The sequence below is a fragment of the Chroicocephalus ridibundus genome, chromosome 7 (genome assembly GCF_963924245.1).
Source record: "Chroicocephalus ridibundus chromosome 7, bChrRid1.1, whole genome shotgun sequence".
Taxonomy (NCBI): domain Eukaryota; kingdom Metazoa; phylum Chordata; class Aves; order Charadriiformes; family Laridae; genus Chroicocephalus; species Chroicocephalus ridibundus.
In genome coordinates, this window is record NC_086290.1 from 33017890 (window position 1) to 33033910 (window position 16021).

Below are 16021 nucleotides of genomic sequence, written 5' to 3' on the forward strand. Positions count from 1 at the left end.
CAAGTGCTACAGCAAGTGCAGCTATTTCCTCTTCACGCTACCAACTTTAAAATGAAGCCTTTATTTTATTTTTGTATCTCAGCAAATGAGGTTATTTCACCTTGGTGGATAGCCCAGCCCTGCTCATGCTTCTCTTCCAGTGTTCTATGGGAAATGTCTGCAATGACAGTGAGTTGGGGCTTTTTTCCCCTCCCCATGACTCCTTTGGTTTTCACTTCTCTAAGACTGTCAGTAATCCCCACCAGATGTGATGCAAGTGCATAGTCAAGAAAGATCAACAAAACCTATTCTATGTGGATCAGTGGGAAGAGCAGCACAGTAATTGTTCTGTCAGCACCACCCTTTTTTCACTTTGAACCAGTTACTTCCATTTCTTATTTAATAACTTCTATAAAACAATGATTCTGAAATGCCATAAAAGAAGAAACCAAGCAGTTTAAAAATGTATTTTCTTAATTTAAGCATAATATGAATAGTGATAAAAATCTTGGTTACTCTGTTAAAAAAAAAAAAATACTTAGTGCTTTCTAACCACTGTGCTACGTGGTGTGAAACAGGCAATAAAGTGATGAACGAATGATGAAAGCATTAAAGGAGTAACTCCCAGCTAACACAGTGAGACAATACATATAGTCACACTTAAAAATCCATTACTGAAATAACAAGCAGAACTAGAACCACTGACATTTTGGGGAAGTTTGTCCTTTAGAGAGCTAAAGGCAAGTGGGATCATGCCACAATAGAAGAGATGAAGTTGTGGTAACAGGTATTAGAAAAATAAACACTGACCATCTTAAGCATTCAAACCAGCCACTTCAAACAGGGTATTCAACAGAGGAGGCAGGTGATGCAGACTGCCCAGGGCTGAGATGAGTTAAGATACTTAAATATAGACAGTATCTGAAATCAGCAGTTTAAACTTGGCCTACCCCAAACTTCAAATTACTCTAAAAATTTGGTGACTGAGGCTTTTAAAATGTAAATGCATTGCAAATCAACATCCAGAAAGAATTGTTTGTTCTTGGTCATATGAAATATAAAGGATGACAAATAATTTCAGAAGATAAATGTTTTATACATTTTTCTTGGTGTGGTTGCTGTGGAAAGAATCAAATGAAAAAAATATATGTCAAAATATTATCTTGTCAAACTATTAAACAGGTCATTAAAAATCTGCCTATCATGTATGTGCTGAAGATTTGACGTACCTAACTTAAGAACATGTTTCTCTCCGGGAGCTACACAGGGTCTAGGTTCTTATACAAGTGTCAAATTAAATGCCTAATGCAAAAGGGTTTGACTTGATCATGAAGGATCAAAACAATATTTCCAATCCTTTTAAAGTGTGCAAGGTGAAACTATTTGCCTCATCCATGCTGTTAGTCCCACAACAGGACTACTAACTTGACTAGAGGATGACTTTACCATAGTACAGGTTATATTAGATATGGTGTGATCTCAATATGCATTACTTCACAGCTTCAAAAAAATTCTTGTTCAGACTTGATTCTTTTTAACTCTGGCCAAAATGTATCTTCCCAAACCCGAGACCTTTAGATGTTTCCATGCAGACAACACAGGTGTTGAAGAGACACATTCTGAGACAGTAACTTTAACAAGGGATTCTCTCTAAGTTAGTAAAACTCAATAGCCAAAGACTCCAGTTTTACTAGAGGGACAGATGAGCTATTTTTTTGCCAGTTATCTAAGTTTTTGGTAAAGTTGCATGTTAAGATGTCCTGTTTTGGTTTGGGTCAGACTCTGGGACTGGGGACAGATTCTTCTCTCTGTACGTGGTAATTCCTGAGAGCAATGATCTCTTTTAAGTGGCAATTCCTAAAAGCAACAAGAGCAGATTACTTCCTTTCCAATTGTTCAGATCTGTTCCTAGTCAACATTTTTAAGACCAGATTGAAAATATTAAAAGAACTGCTCGACCATGTGAAATGTGCTGCTCCACGTGCGATGCTATGTTTGTACAAAAATGCTCAGAAGCTATTGCATGCAGGAACAACGCAGATCACAGTAATGAACAATTTCTGCTGTGAAAACATTTATACTTCAGCTGTCAACCAGTACATGAACTACTTAAAACTTCCATCACACAAAACCAACGTATTTCTCATGATGGGGAACGAGAAAGAAGAGCTATGCAGATAGCCTGTGAGGGATGCAATAGCTTTGACTTACGCCCAGGCTCAGGAGTATTGCTCTGAGGGTAAACTCTGGTGTGGGGGACGTGAAGAGCCTTGTTTTGCACTTCAGCAGGGATACGTCCTCGACTGTTTTCTGTGTCTTGCAGCAGTGCTTTCTTGAGAAACAACTCAGCTCTGAAGTGCCAAGTTTAACAAAGGAAACTAACAATCATGACTGAAAGTGCTCTCTGAAAGCTTACTAAAAGAAGGAAAATTTATTCTGAACCTTGAAGTAATGGCATTCTCCTGCTTTTCAAGTACATAAGACATTTATACACATGAACTAAAACAGATATGAATATATTTTTCCCTTTTTGTTCTACCAGATGCTTTTCTGGTCATTTGGTTAAGTAGAATACCGCACTTCTTGGGTCACTTGGAAACATGCAATGAAGCCCTAATGACAGGAGACAACTACAAAGCCATCACTACTTTATAACCCATATTACATTATATGCAAAATGACTGCCTGAATCAGTATTCCATGGTTTCCACAGTGATGTGGGACAGCTAATCCTGCGTGGGTTTTGTCAGCAGAAGTGAATTATGCCGATAATACTTCACCTTGCATCTGAACAGAGTTAAGAGTTCCTAAAGACCAACAGAAAGCCAGCCTTGGTCTAGGGTCTCCATCAGCAATATTCAATGTGTCTAAATTTTCATCAGGTATGAGCATCAGAAGTAAACTTTTTTTCTTCTTTAATCTACCATCCTTCTAAAAAGGAAATGGTATTTCAATATGAGATTAAAAAGATCGAGAAGAAGTAACTCCAAAGGTGATTTGAAGAGGTTGTCTCTTGTGGATTGCAGTCTGAGAGATACGCCTTTGCTTTTGTATTGCACAGGGACACCAGACACACAATTCATGTTTGTGGATTCTGCTAAGCAGTGATGGACCTAAAATTGTGTCTCTCAAAAGTACACACATTCCAAAATTTTTACTGTTCTTTAACTTCCCTCTTATATTAATTCATAAGAATTTAAAATAAGAATTCAAAGTAAATGGATGGGTATACTTTAACCTCAGTGCTTCAACTTTCAGACAACAAATATTGTTTATCTGCAGAGATGGTGAAGTAACTGTTAGCTCAGGAAAGACAGCATTGTAAAAAGCACCATGAGAGCGAGGAAGAAAACAGCTGATGTTTTCTTTCTGCAAATAGCTCAAAAAGAATCTGTTGGGAAAACGAGCACATGATGATGCACAATCACTTTTACCTGTGAATATCCACAGTTGTAACATCCTAACTCATGAACTGACTTTGGAGTCAAATTGAAAATAATTTCTACGACTATTTAAATAGATAGCACTCCATTAGTTATTTCTATCAGCAATAATGTTTAGTAAGATAGAACAGCTCACCATAAAGTGCTTGTGCTACCCATGTTATCAATGGGAGGACAGAAAAGATTGCTCCTTTCAGCAATACGTTAAGACTTGGACCTTTAATCACCTTTCAAAATTAGGGGCTGATACTGATTTATGCCTTAGCATTTACAGAGATGGAACTAAATTAGTCCTACATAGGAAGAAGGTGACCAAAGTTTCTAGTATTTAAGATGCACACAAAATAAAATCATGTAAGTCATACAGAATCTGGATAATTTCACATAATCAAACCCTGTTTTAAAGGAATTTAACAGGAAAAGCTTAAAACATTTTAGCATTTCTCAAAATCTGAAGAGTATCTTGTCTATTGTCCAAGAAACAAGCATGTAATATAAATAATACCAGCTATTACATACCATGTTGTACTAAGGACTACGTAATGTTGCTCACTGCATTCAAAAACAGAAATGTCTTGAACTAAACCACTGTAAGTAAGCATGAGAATCACTTAACTTTACATCTGAGCTTATTAAAAACTGCCTTTACAGTTAATGTTGAAAGACAGGCTTGTACAAACTATGAACCATTTCATCCTAACATAGAAATAAATGTTCACACCCTTGGGTACCTCATGCCAGCTTTCCCATGTATGTGAGATGCTAGAAAGCTGCTTTAGAATTACAGATGCTGACTACGCAAATACAAAGCCTGCCTTGAAGAAAAGTTACCAAATAAATCTGATTTTTTTTCCAACTAGATCTCCACAAACATCTGATAAAGCTTAATCCACAGAACTTAACTGCACATTCCTTGTTTAAGGGTTTTACATTCACATCAAAGTGGTTTCACCCATTAGAAATAGTTTATTTTCTACATTGTTTGCAAAATTTATTTTTAGCGTGCATTGTAGTGAATGACAGAGGCACATTCCAACAGAGTACTACAACTGTTTAGAGAATTAAAAACAACCAGTCAGTTTTCTCTCCACAACGTGAAGTCTCAGAACAAGATTAGTTTTACAACAAAGTGCTTATTCTTCAAATTAATACAGCAACACTTTAGCCTATTTAACAGTAACACTTGAGCCTATTTAACAGTTATTGTAAGCAGCCTCCATCAAACAGGCTAATGTTATTTTCACAGGACAGCCATCCAGAAACTTCCGAAGACAATGTCAATATTTTAATAGCTGTTTCCAAAAGCTTGCAAGAACCTACTCCTGCTGTTTTGGCTGGCACAGAATTGTTTAGAAATTGGTCTGTGATCTGTACTGTTATTGGATAGGGCAAGTGTTAGCATACTCAAGTTAGCCTGATCAGTCTAAAACTGAAATGAGAGGGCACAAGATCAGTGGTGCATTTGGAGGTTTTCTGTTGTTAATTTTTTTAAATTTTATTTTATAAGTGGGCAATCAAAGATATTCCAAGCAATTTGTAGGCTTCCTATTGAAACCACTTTGTTACATGACCCATATTTCCTTTACAGAAAAAAGTCCTCGTGTATGGTGCAAGTGTTATCAAAAGGACCAAAAAAGGGAAACAGCCTTCCTTGGAACACATAAACAAGTTGTTATAAGCCCATTAGGGAGATAATCAATAAATAGGAATGAACAAAGTCTCCAAGAAAGAGTTTTAGAAAAAAAGCTGATGGAACTAGATTTCAAATTCTTTCATAAAATGCTAGAGTTAGCTTGCACGTTCCACTTTTCTCCATCAATTAAAATAAATTATTTCCCCTTTTGATCAACTACACAGATTAGTCTATTTACTATTAGCAACAGAGTTCACATTCACATTGTAAGGTACACGGTCTATGCATAATCCTACAACCCTTAATATTTTGAGTGTTAAGAAAATTTTCTCAAGAGTTCAACACACTTTTCTCATTCTTCAGTGATCACTAACGTGCACAAACACTCTAAGAGTTGTGAAAATACTGTCTCCAGTGAACCTTTTAAGTTTTAATGATGCCAACAGAAGAAAGATGAACCAGGACTTTGCTTTCACAGTGTAAGAGGCATGAGAAACGAGAAGCAAGAAGCAGGGGGAGAGGTTGCTAAGCCATCAAACATAGGAACAAAGTTGAATAAAATGCCTTTTTTCAGCAGTGAGCTGCGTTTGTTTGTGTATTCTTCTATTGTATTCCTATAATTCCAGGAAATCCAAAGCCATTTTAAGCTACTGGTTCATTCTTAATAGCTGCAGTTGTCTTTAAGAGTGGTTCTAAGATTTATCCATAGATAAATGGAAAAAGTTACTTACAACATTAGAAAAGTTCTACTAATACCTTCATTTGTCCATCTTTCAGCAATTCTTTCTGAAGAACATTCAGGTTTGGGATCTGAACTAGATTCCATCTTTTGTATCCGATTTGCCCAGCTTTGTATTTAATTAGAGGAGGTATTTTTTCTGTAAGAAAAATTAGGGTCTGAAAGCAGACTTTTGGGTGGCTGTAGAAGCAACTACTGCTATACATTTAAAGGAGATAATAGTTCTAAAAATTGAAGCATTTTGAAACAGCTGCAGTCAACACAGTCTAAAATTTTTATGCAACTTGTAATATGTTATGTACTTACGGCTTGATTTAGATCAACATCAATGCAGCAATTATCAAGAAAAATACTCACCAGTCCAAGGCAGGGATAAAGACACCTTTTGACTTGAAAATACAGATATTACTGCTGGTCCTTTTAGAAATTAGTCAAAGCAATAGCAAGGTATGTTGAAACAGCAGTAGGCTACACTTTCATCAACACTCTTGGTCACTTAACTTAGCCATATCAAAACTTTCGAGCCCTCAGGAGAAACAGCTATTCACTGGCAGACACTACACAATGAAACTTGTAGCGACAGAAGAGGCAAGGCGCACATAAGGAAGAAAAATGGATTGGCACTATTATTCCAAAGGTAAATATTTGTGACTTTGTTTCAATAGGAGAACTGTTACAAAACTGGAAGATTTAATTAATTAATTAAAGCAATTGTCAAGAAAATATATAACTAAGATTGTTCTGTCAATCATTGTTTTCCTTAAGCCAAAAACCTAACGTTATATGTGTTATTGACAAAGACCAAAGTTTTTAGCCCTGGAAGCTACTAAATGGAAGTAGCCAGACATTTGAGAGTCTTGAGTACTTTAAAGGCAGTATATGACATTAGACACCCAGGACTAAAAATTCTGCCAACAGCTTGAAAATAAATGTTCACATTTCACAAAAAAAAATAAATGTATAGAATAGTTCTTCATAACACTTTTTTTCCAGGAATCAAGTGACATCTGTTGTAGGTATAGGGTCCCAATACTCCTTTTTAAGCTACCGAAATTTTTACATAGTATCTATTAGCAACACAGGACTGATTTAGTATTCTCCTCAGAAAGCATCTGCTCAAAGTTGTAAATCTAAATGACAACATTTACAGTATCAAAAGTGCTTTTACAATGAATATACTATTCAGATACATACAGTCTCAAAATACTTCATGAATTCTGAAATGGTTGTCTAAGGAGGGAGCGTCATCAGCAAAATGCAGTTGATCATTTATTTCCACACCAAATTCTTCAAGTATCTGTACAAATTTCTCATGCTCTCTCCCAATCCATGACCTCATTGTGTCAAACACTTGGTATGGCGTAACATGAGCATGAACTTCAATTCCTGTCTCTGCAAGTTCTTTCAGCACTTCAGGGTAAGTAACCCACGTATTGCTTCCTCCCGAGTGCCCACCATCCAACCAGTAAATTGCTTTTATGTTTTTTAAGAAGGCATCTGTATTCTTGTCTTTTTTAGCTTCCTTCAGCTCATAAAGCAGCTGGTTCAAAACCACACAACCTTTACTGAAGCCAATCAAAGTAAACGACACTGCACCTACAGCAGATGGTATAATGAAGTTCATAGCAGAATTATTAGAGCATTCACAATCTCTCTCTCCTTCTGTGGATGGGCAGCCATTCGTTGTAGGAACAGACTGCGGCTGTGATTTACAAGCAGCTATTTTTGCATCCTTGCTGACACCGTGCACACTTTTCTGGGACAGCAGAATATTCTGGGAGAGTCTGAATGCATTAACTAGCAAAGCATGGAGATGCTTGAAAGCTCCTAAGTCAGTGCTGTGCTCTGGTGCTCCAAACATGTTGCTCGCCACAAAGTTGTCATAGCAACTGAATTTGTGCAGGTGCATTCGAGAACACTTTACAACCCAAATAAAGCTATTAGGGAACCGGCGAGCAAGTATGGTAGCAACATTTTCAAAACTCCAGTTCTCCCACTGAAAGTTTTCTGGGTGGCAAGACATGACATCATGATAGTTCTGAAAAATTAAAAAAAAAGAAAAAAACACATTACTACATTGTGAAAATACTTCAGCTCTGCCTAGCATACTTATATTCATAAGAAAGGACCACAACTATCAGAGAAACATGCATTAAAGAGGCACTGACTTGCTAAGCTTCCAGAACAAGAAACACATTAAAGAAACTGCCATATTTAGATTTACTTATTCTATTTACTTATTTACACATTTTTAATATCTCCAAAATTAATACAATAAAAATAAGCACGTGGAAGTATTCATAATTTTTATTGACTTCACTCCAAGAGAATACTAAGGTATTATTCAACTTAGTATGACACAGAATACATAATTTTACTGTATTATCTCCATCAGCAGAAATACTGATTATCTTATTACAGACAAGCAACAGACTTAAAACTTGGTAATAAATTTTCTAATTTTTATACACACAAAAAAATCCCTCCCATTCAGCTGCATGATTAACCCCCAAGTCATGAACAATCCTCACCTCTGAATTAATAATGGCAGAGAATACTAATTAGTTTATTTTATTAAGGAATAATAAAGCCATATCCAGGAATGGTAACCAGAAAGGTTTTCTTACTCCACTCCAATCCTTAGAATGAAAATCCACCAAATTCTCTCTTTATCTTACAGAAAAGGAAAGCCTTTTCCCAGAACAAAAATACACGATCCTTGCTTATGAAAAGTAATGACTTTTGAGATTAGCTGACTACCCAGAGTACCAGAGTATGTAACATTACAGAGGTCGACCACACGCTTAGGGACAGCACTTGAGAGTCTCTATTTTCAATTCCTTGTTAACTCAAGAGAAAACACATGCCTTCTTCAGGGCATGCTGAGAAAGCACCAGTGCCTGTGAAATACTCACTGGACTGTTTGTACACGGGCACAGAAATGCAGTGCGAAGCCTGCCAAGGAAAACTTCCCATTTTTAGGATTTCAGAGAATCACAGAATGGTTTGGGTTGGAAGGGACCTTAAAGATCATCTGTTTCCACCCCCCCTGCCATGGGCAGGGACACCTCCCACTAGACCAGGCTGCTCAAAGCCCCATCCAGCCTGGCCTTGAACACCTCCAGGGATGGGGCACCCACAGCTTCTCTGGGCCTCTTCCAGTGTCTCACCACCCTCAGAGTGAAGAATTCCTTCCCAATATCTAATCTAAATCTACCCTCCTTCAGTTTGAAACCGTTACCCCTCGTCCTATCTCTACACTCCCTGATAAAGGAGCCTTCACCCGTCTTCTCTCCACAGACTCTTCGATACGACTTCAGGCATCGCCGTCACCGCCAGAAATGTCAGTCGCAGGCAGCGCTATGTAAGAAGGCTCCCCCGCCGCTGCTGCTCCCGTTTCAGCTTTCAAGAGCGCCCCGTCCCCGCTACGTTTACCCGGCGGCAGCGGACAGAGAGCGTCCAAGAGATGCTTCTTCCCGCGGGGGGAGAGCTCCGGCCGGCCGCAGCGGGATCCACGCACCCTGCCGGGGGCTGCGGCCGCCAGCCCCTCCGCACCCCTCACCCCCGGAGGATCCGTGCGGCCAGCGGCCCCCTCCAGCGCCGCTTCCCCGCTCCCGGCCCTCTCAGCCGCCCGGGCCGCTCCCACCCGCCATTGCTTATCGCCCTCGGCGGCTCGCCCCGCCGTACCTGCACGTCCCCCGGGAAGTAGACAACGTGATGCTGCGGCGGGGCCGGGCCCCGCGGGGCTGGCGGCAGCAGCAGCAGCAGCTCGTTGGCCCGCTGCGGCTCCGCGCCCGGCACCTCAGGCAGCCGCAGCCAGGGCGGGCTCAGCCGCGCTGAGAAGCCCGCGCCGCCGCCGCCGCTCGCAGGCCCCGCGGCGCAGGCGGCCGGCGCCCCGCAGAGGCTCATACTCCTGCCCAGGCAAAGGGCGGCGGGGCCGATGAGCCCCCGCAGCAGCGAGGCGGCGGCCGGCGGGCAGCGACGGCTCATGGAAGGGCCGGCACCGACCGCAGCAGTGACTGCCTCCTGCCTGCCCGCCCGCGGCCCGGCCACGCACCGCGCCTGCGCGCCGCCCCCGGCCTGCGCCTATCGGAGACCTCCAGAGACCCAGCAGGGGGCGTCGCACGTGCGCGCCTAACGGCTAGCCCCGCTCCAGGGGTGACGTCACCGAAGCCTTTAAAAGTCGCGCGGCGAGCAGCTTCACGCCTTAGGGGGCCTCGCGGGGCTCCCCTCATCGCCGCCGGGCTGTCTTCTCCTAGGGCCGTGTGGTACCACAGGTGAGCCTGCGCAGCTGCCTGCCCCTCAGTCTCACCCTGCCCTGGCTGAAGCACAGCTGAGGTGGTGGTGCCCAGCTGGTGTGCTGTCTGTGCTGCTTTAGAATCAGAGAATGATTTGGGTTGGAAGGGACCTTGAAGATCACCCATAGGCATGGATGCCTCCTGCTAGACCAGGTTGCTCAAAGTCTCATCCGGCCTGGCCTTCAACACTTCCAGGGATGGGGCATCCACAACTTCCCTGGGCAACCTGTTCCAGTGTCTCACCACCCTCACAGTAAAGAACTTCTTCCTAATATCCAATCTAAACCTACCCTCTTCCAGTTTGAAGCCATTACCCCTCATCCTATCACTATGTGCCCTTGCAAAAAGTCCCTCTCCAGCTTTCCTGTAGGCTCCCTTTAGGTACTGGAAGGCTGCTATAAGGTCTCCCAGGAGCTGCCTGTTCTCTGGGCTGAACGATCCCAACTCTCAGCCAGTCCTCATAGGAGAGGTGCTCCAGCCCTCTGATCACCTTTAGCTTGAAAATAATGCTGGGCTGATAAATCCTGAGGAAAGGGAGGCCTTGTAGGTGCCTCTGAATTTGATAGCTTGGTGTAGAAGGCCTCCTGCAGTGCAGTGAAACCCCAGAGCCTGTGGCTGTAGCACAGTTACAGCACTGGGGTATCTTACACTCCACGTAGAACAGTTAATTTCAAAACAATGTGTGGATTCAGATATTTCCTAAAGGTGTTGGTTGTATTTAAAAAACAAAGGAGCTTGAATATGTTTATTTTACTTTGGTTATACTAGTGCTACCACATTGGAGGAAAAGATTTCATGTATACCATTGTGAGAAACTCTGCATTTTACGTGGCAAGCAAAGCCAGGAAACAACAGCCTTTCCTTTATTCTTAAGCATTCCTTGTTGGTTTGTCTAGAATTTTACTGTTTCATGTATTCATTCCTTTCTTCTGTTTTCACAGTCTAGTTAAAAATACTTATATGTAAAACTGGGAAGGTACCAGGTACCAAGTCTGACTCTTACTAATTGAGTCAGTTGTGCAAGAAAGCAGAGTTAATTGAACAGCGATTGCATAATCAAGTAACTTACATCAAACTATTGACTGGTTATCTTCTTGTTGGAAAATTCAACAAATGAAAAGGAAGTACGGTGATATTAAAGTTATTTGTCAGTGTAGCAAGCTAGTAACAAGCAGAGTACTTTAAAGTGGCTTGTTTTCTAAGCATAAATTCTGGCCTGCATGTTTGTGTGCAGCTTGCAGGTAGAGATTCAGGTTGAGCAATGATGTATTCATGGTCCACTCAGCACACTTGTATTTTTCACGGGTATGTCTTTTGGCTCGTGCTAGAGCCAGGTCAACAGGTCTTACTTCCTATATTCTAAAGCTCATCCAAATGTTCTACCAGAAAGCAGACCTTGTGATTGCAGCCCACATAAAAGCTCAGAAGAATATTGTGTTGTGATGTATGCTTTGAGGTTTCATTATTTATTATGTGAGCAATGTGTATTTTTCTTTACTTGCAGAAATCAGAAATCTTACCCTCTTCTCGATGAAGAGGGTAAGACATTTTATAGGATGTTTTTTCACTTTGTGTGTTTCTAGGGTTAAAAGGGTTAATAAAAATTTTTGGTGACTTCTGTGTTTTATAGATGATGTTAATTTTAAATTGTTTATTTTTAAACTTAACATTACTATTTCTTGTATGAAAATCATGTTTGATATGGTTAGAGATTTTTTCTTGAAGCCTGAAAGAAAAAAATATCCAACTTTTTGCTCACCAGAAGATGGTGCTGTGCAGTGTGGTTTGAAAAATCTCTATCAGAACAGCTATCTGATTATAATGGCTTTCATGTCTTGGGAGCCTGATGTTAGAGGTGCATTTCAGCAATGCGTGCTTTTGTTTAACGGCTGATTAATATAGGCAGTATTTCTAATACCTTTACGGTAGAGCTAGTGGTCAGTTACAAAGTCTATGTTTGGAATTGGGATTCCTCTGAGAATTCCCTGTGCTCCCAGGAGATTAAAACTCTGAGCAGTTTAGAACCATGGGGTGGCTGAGGCTGGAAGATGCCTCTGGACATGGTCTAGACCAACCCACCTGCTCAAACCAGGGTCAGCTAGAGCAGGTTGCTAAGGACCATGTCTTGCTGGGCTTTCGAATACCCCATTACAGTGTTCGATCACCCTCACAAGAAGAAAGGTGTTTTGTTAATGGCTTAACGCTTTCCTGTATTTCAACTTGTGCCTATTGCTTCACGTTCTGTCACTGGACACCACTGAGTGTGGCTCTGTCATCTTTACTCACCTCATCAGGTGTTTATACATTGATAACATCCCCCCGAGCTTTCTCTTTGCTAGGCTAAACAGTCTTAGCTTTCAACCTCTCCTTGTGTAACAGATGCTCCTGTCTCTTAATCATGTTGCCAGCTTTTCATTGGACTTGCTTCAGTATGGCCATGTTTCTCTTGTAGTGGAAAGTGCAGAACTGGACACGATACTTCAGCACTGTGCTGCTGGATCTGAGAAGAGGGGAAATACTACCTCACTTTTGACATGCTTGTGAAGCTTTTTCTTACACGGCCCCAGATGCTGTTTGCTTTCTTTGCCACAAGGGCACATTGCATGTTGTGTTCTGTATATTTATCACTTGTATTGCATATTTATCATTTTCCTGTAGCAAACATCATCTAGGAAGTCTCAATGTTTAATCTGTTCACACAGCCACCAGGATAGCAAACTCCAAATACCCGCAGCATAAGAGCCACAGAATAAGTGAGGTGTAAGAATTTATAACACTGATGAAATTTCAGGCTATGTTTGAAAAAAAGTAAAAATGGATGTCTGAATTAGCTCCTAAAGTTAGGCACATAAACCAGTAGTTTGATTTTCTGAAAAGATTGCATTCTGAAAATTGAGCTATTCAATGTGCCGCTTGTATGTATTAGAAATCAAACTATGAAGGTCCAAACCTGTTTGTCACATACTCAGAAATATGCTTAGCTTGACTATCTGGAGGAGCTGTAGTAAAGTTAAATAATGAAGATATCAAGTAAATGTTTGCAAGTGTGGAACCCTATTTCACCCTTGCTTCTGCACTGGCTGTGGTGTGGGGCTGCCCTGGAGTTAGTGGGGCTCTGTATGGAAGGAAAAAAGCTAGGGTCAAGGTTCCTAAAAGTCTTGTGAGGCCTGCCTTTGTTAGGAGTGCAACTTATTGTGCCTGGGGCCAGCTAGAAATATTCAGGTGTTCACTTTGGAATCTTCCCAAGCAAATCCTCATTCTGGTTTTGGTTTTTGGGGTATGCTTGCAGAATGTTTTTTACATTGTTCTCTGTGAGTATGCCCTAAGGTTAAATCTTAGTGGAAACTTTCACAATGCCTCTGCTAATGAAGCACAATTACTATGGAAAAAATCTCTAGCTCCCTCCATACAACTGTTAATTTCAGTTCATGCAGGCAGGTTTTCTTCAGTAATTTTGAGCAGTTCTGGTCCATACTGACACTAAAACTTTTAAGTAGAAGGGCTAATGAAACCTTATCACTTTTGTTCCCTATTAGGTACTGTGCTAAGGAAATACTAGGTAAGACCTGCTAAATGTATAAGCATAAGAAAAACCACAAGTGGTCTGTTTTTCTCATATGAAACGGGTATTTTAAAATTGCCCACAAACGTGTAGAAACAATATAATTTCTGTGCTCTGAAAATCTAGTTACTTGGACCTTCATTGCTAAGGTTTGCTTACACAGGCAAAGCTTTCTTATGATTAATGATATCTGATGAAGTAGTAAGGATCCATCTAAGAGAAGTGGCTAGGAGAATGAAGTTTCCATTTTAGGATTATTTTTGAGAAATGTGAATAATTACTATCAGTAGCGTGAAAAAAAAATATCTGTGCTCCTCTTGTTGCCTACATGTCCTCCTTTGGTTTCTCCAGATGAGAAATTAGGTTGTCCAGAAGGGTTTACAAACGTTATTAACATCTGAGTTATGGTAACCGAAGGTAACTTCTGCACAGAATTCCTTATGCAGTGTGTTCATGATGCAACTTTTAACAGATAATTAAAGCTAATATATAAGGTGGTATATAGGCTTTCATCTTCATCCCAAATACTACATGAGCCTTATGGGAGAGCATGAAAATTAGTCCATATCTTATTCTGAATGCAGAAACACACAATTACTAAAATAATGAAATGGACTTTCTTTTGGTTATAGGAAATAATGGTATGCATAGCATGTCGTTCCCACTTAAAATAGAAAGCAACCTATTCCTACTTTCAAGAAGATACAAGAAATCTTCCACAGCATACTGTAAATTTTAATGGTAGAGTGATTGCTTCTGAGTTTGCTTCTACTCTCTGTCTTGTGGCTATGGCAATATGTAAGCAGATACAATAAACTTAAGTGAACCAGTCCTTACAACTATCACCCAATGTAGGCATGAAATACTACATTGTGAGGGGCCTTTGTCAGCCCTTCACATTTGTCCTGATCTTTGTGATATCTCATTCCTCCATTCTTCCATTTTCTTATTCTTTGCAAGTTTTGTTTTTTGCTATGTTCTCTATCATTGTAAAAGGAAAGACCTTTTCTTCTCACATTTTCTTCTTTCCTTGTCTGTTCTTTCCCTACAGTGGCCCACATTGTTTTAGTATACTGAATCACTCATGAGCCAACCCCTGAGTTGCCAGCCTGTCCTGCATGCCTGGACTGTGCAGTTCACTGCTCACTTTTGCTGCCTACTATAGGTTGGGCAGGGACATAAAGCGCATAGTGCTTTTTCATGACTCTGCAGAAGTCTATCCGTAGATCTCAGGGAGTCTGGCAGAAAGAATGTGCATCATGGTTGATTAGCAGTGATGAAAGGCATGCCTATCAAAATTAATTCCTCTGGAGAGAACTAATGGCTTATTCACCGCTTCAGTCTCTGTGAGGTCCCATATAGACCTTTGTGGCTGCCTGCAGAGTGGTTAATTAGTTTTGTCTATCAGAGGCAACTATATGTGCATCTTCTAAGTAGAAAGGGTACCAATGCTAAAGTAATCTTTATTACAATTAAAGCACTTTTTCTGGAATCGGCTATGTTTTTTTGCCGTTACAGCTCGTATACTAATCCTGGGCTTTCATTCAGAGCGTATGCAAACAGCACAGAATATAATATAATTTTGGTTATATGTACTTTCTCAGACCAAGAAAATATGTTGTAGTTTGTTTTAATCATACAATTAACATTAAAGCATTTTGATAGAGGCTTTACCAAAATTCTAGGTGAAGAACAACTGTCTGGTGATGTGACAATATCTTTAGCCAAGTATCTAAATTAGATTAATTCCTATCTGTTCATATGTAGCAACTGTAATATTTCATGATACTTCAGAGATCTTCAGAAAAACATGCTTCCTGCCCAACTGATGTGCAATTTGCATATCTGTGTATTGTATTTTATATTTGAATTGCCTTTTAAACATTTTTCAGCTGCATATGCATTCAAATTGCTAGTTTGCATTTTGGCAGAGGATTGGAATAGCTGCGGAGACACCTGTTAAATACTGATAGGAAACTCCTTTGCAGTTGATATGCAGCTGTGTCTTTCACTATTAAGAGAATGTGCCAGGCCTGGCTCATCATCCTTTCAGGTATAGCAACACTTAAAGGACTGAGCTACTTGCCTCAGTGGTGAAGTGTGCACAGAGAAATTCCCAGCGGCTACACAGTGATGAATGGCTAGGTCTTGACTCGTAGTTTTATTAGCTTATTAGTGGCAACAGTTCAAATGAAATTACAGCTATTATGCTCCATTATAAGTACTAAACAATTTACTTCTGCTGAAAATCCTACTGACAGCTCTGCCTGCCAGCATCCATCTTTTGTGTGTGTATGGATATTCAGGAGAGCATAGGGGAGAATAAATTACTCTCTTGGCAATTTACTGAATTGTATGAAAGTGAGA

At 40.3% G+C, this 16021-nt stretch overlaps 1 protein-coding gene across 1 annotated transcript; it reads right to left on the reverse strand.

Moving 5' to 3' along the window:
• Positions 1–2522: 2522 nt before the first annotated feature.
• C7H2orf69 (chromosome 7 C2orf69 homolog) lies at positions 2523–9839 on the reverse strand. Its single transcript, XM_063342077.1, has 2 exons — positions 9482–9839; positions 2523–7832 (listed from the first exon to the last, which is right to left on the reverse strand). Exons 1-2 carry the CDS (start codon positions 9782–9784, stop codon positions 6993–6995), a joined length of 1143 nt encoding a protein of 380 aa, XP_063198147.1. The 5' UTR covers positions 9785–9839; the 3' UTR covers positions 2523–6992.
• Between the last annotated feature and the right edge of the window lie 6182 nt (positions 9840–16021).

Coding starts and splice junctions, on each gene's coding strand:
- C7H2orf69 (XM_063342077.1), bottom strand. CDS start 9,784: ATGAGCCGTCGCTGCCCGCCGGCCGCCGCCTCGCTGCTGCGGGGGCTC. Junction 7,833..9,481: donor ACTTCCCGGGGGACGTGCAG/GTACGGCGGGGC, acceptor TTAATTTTTCAG/AACTATCATGATGTCATGTC.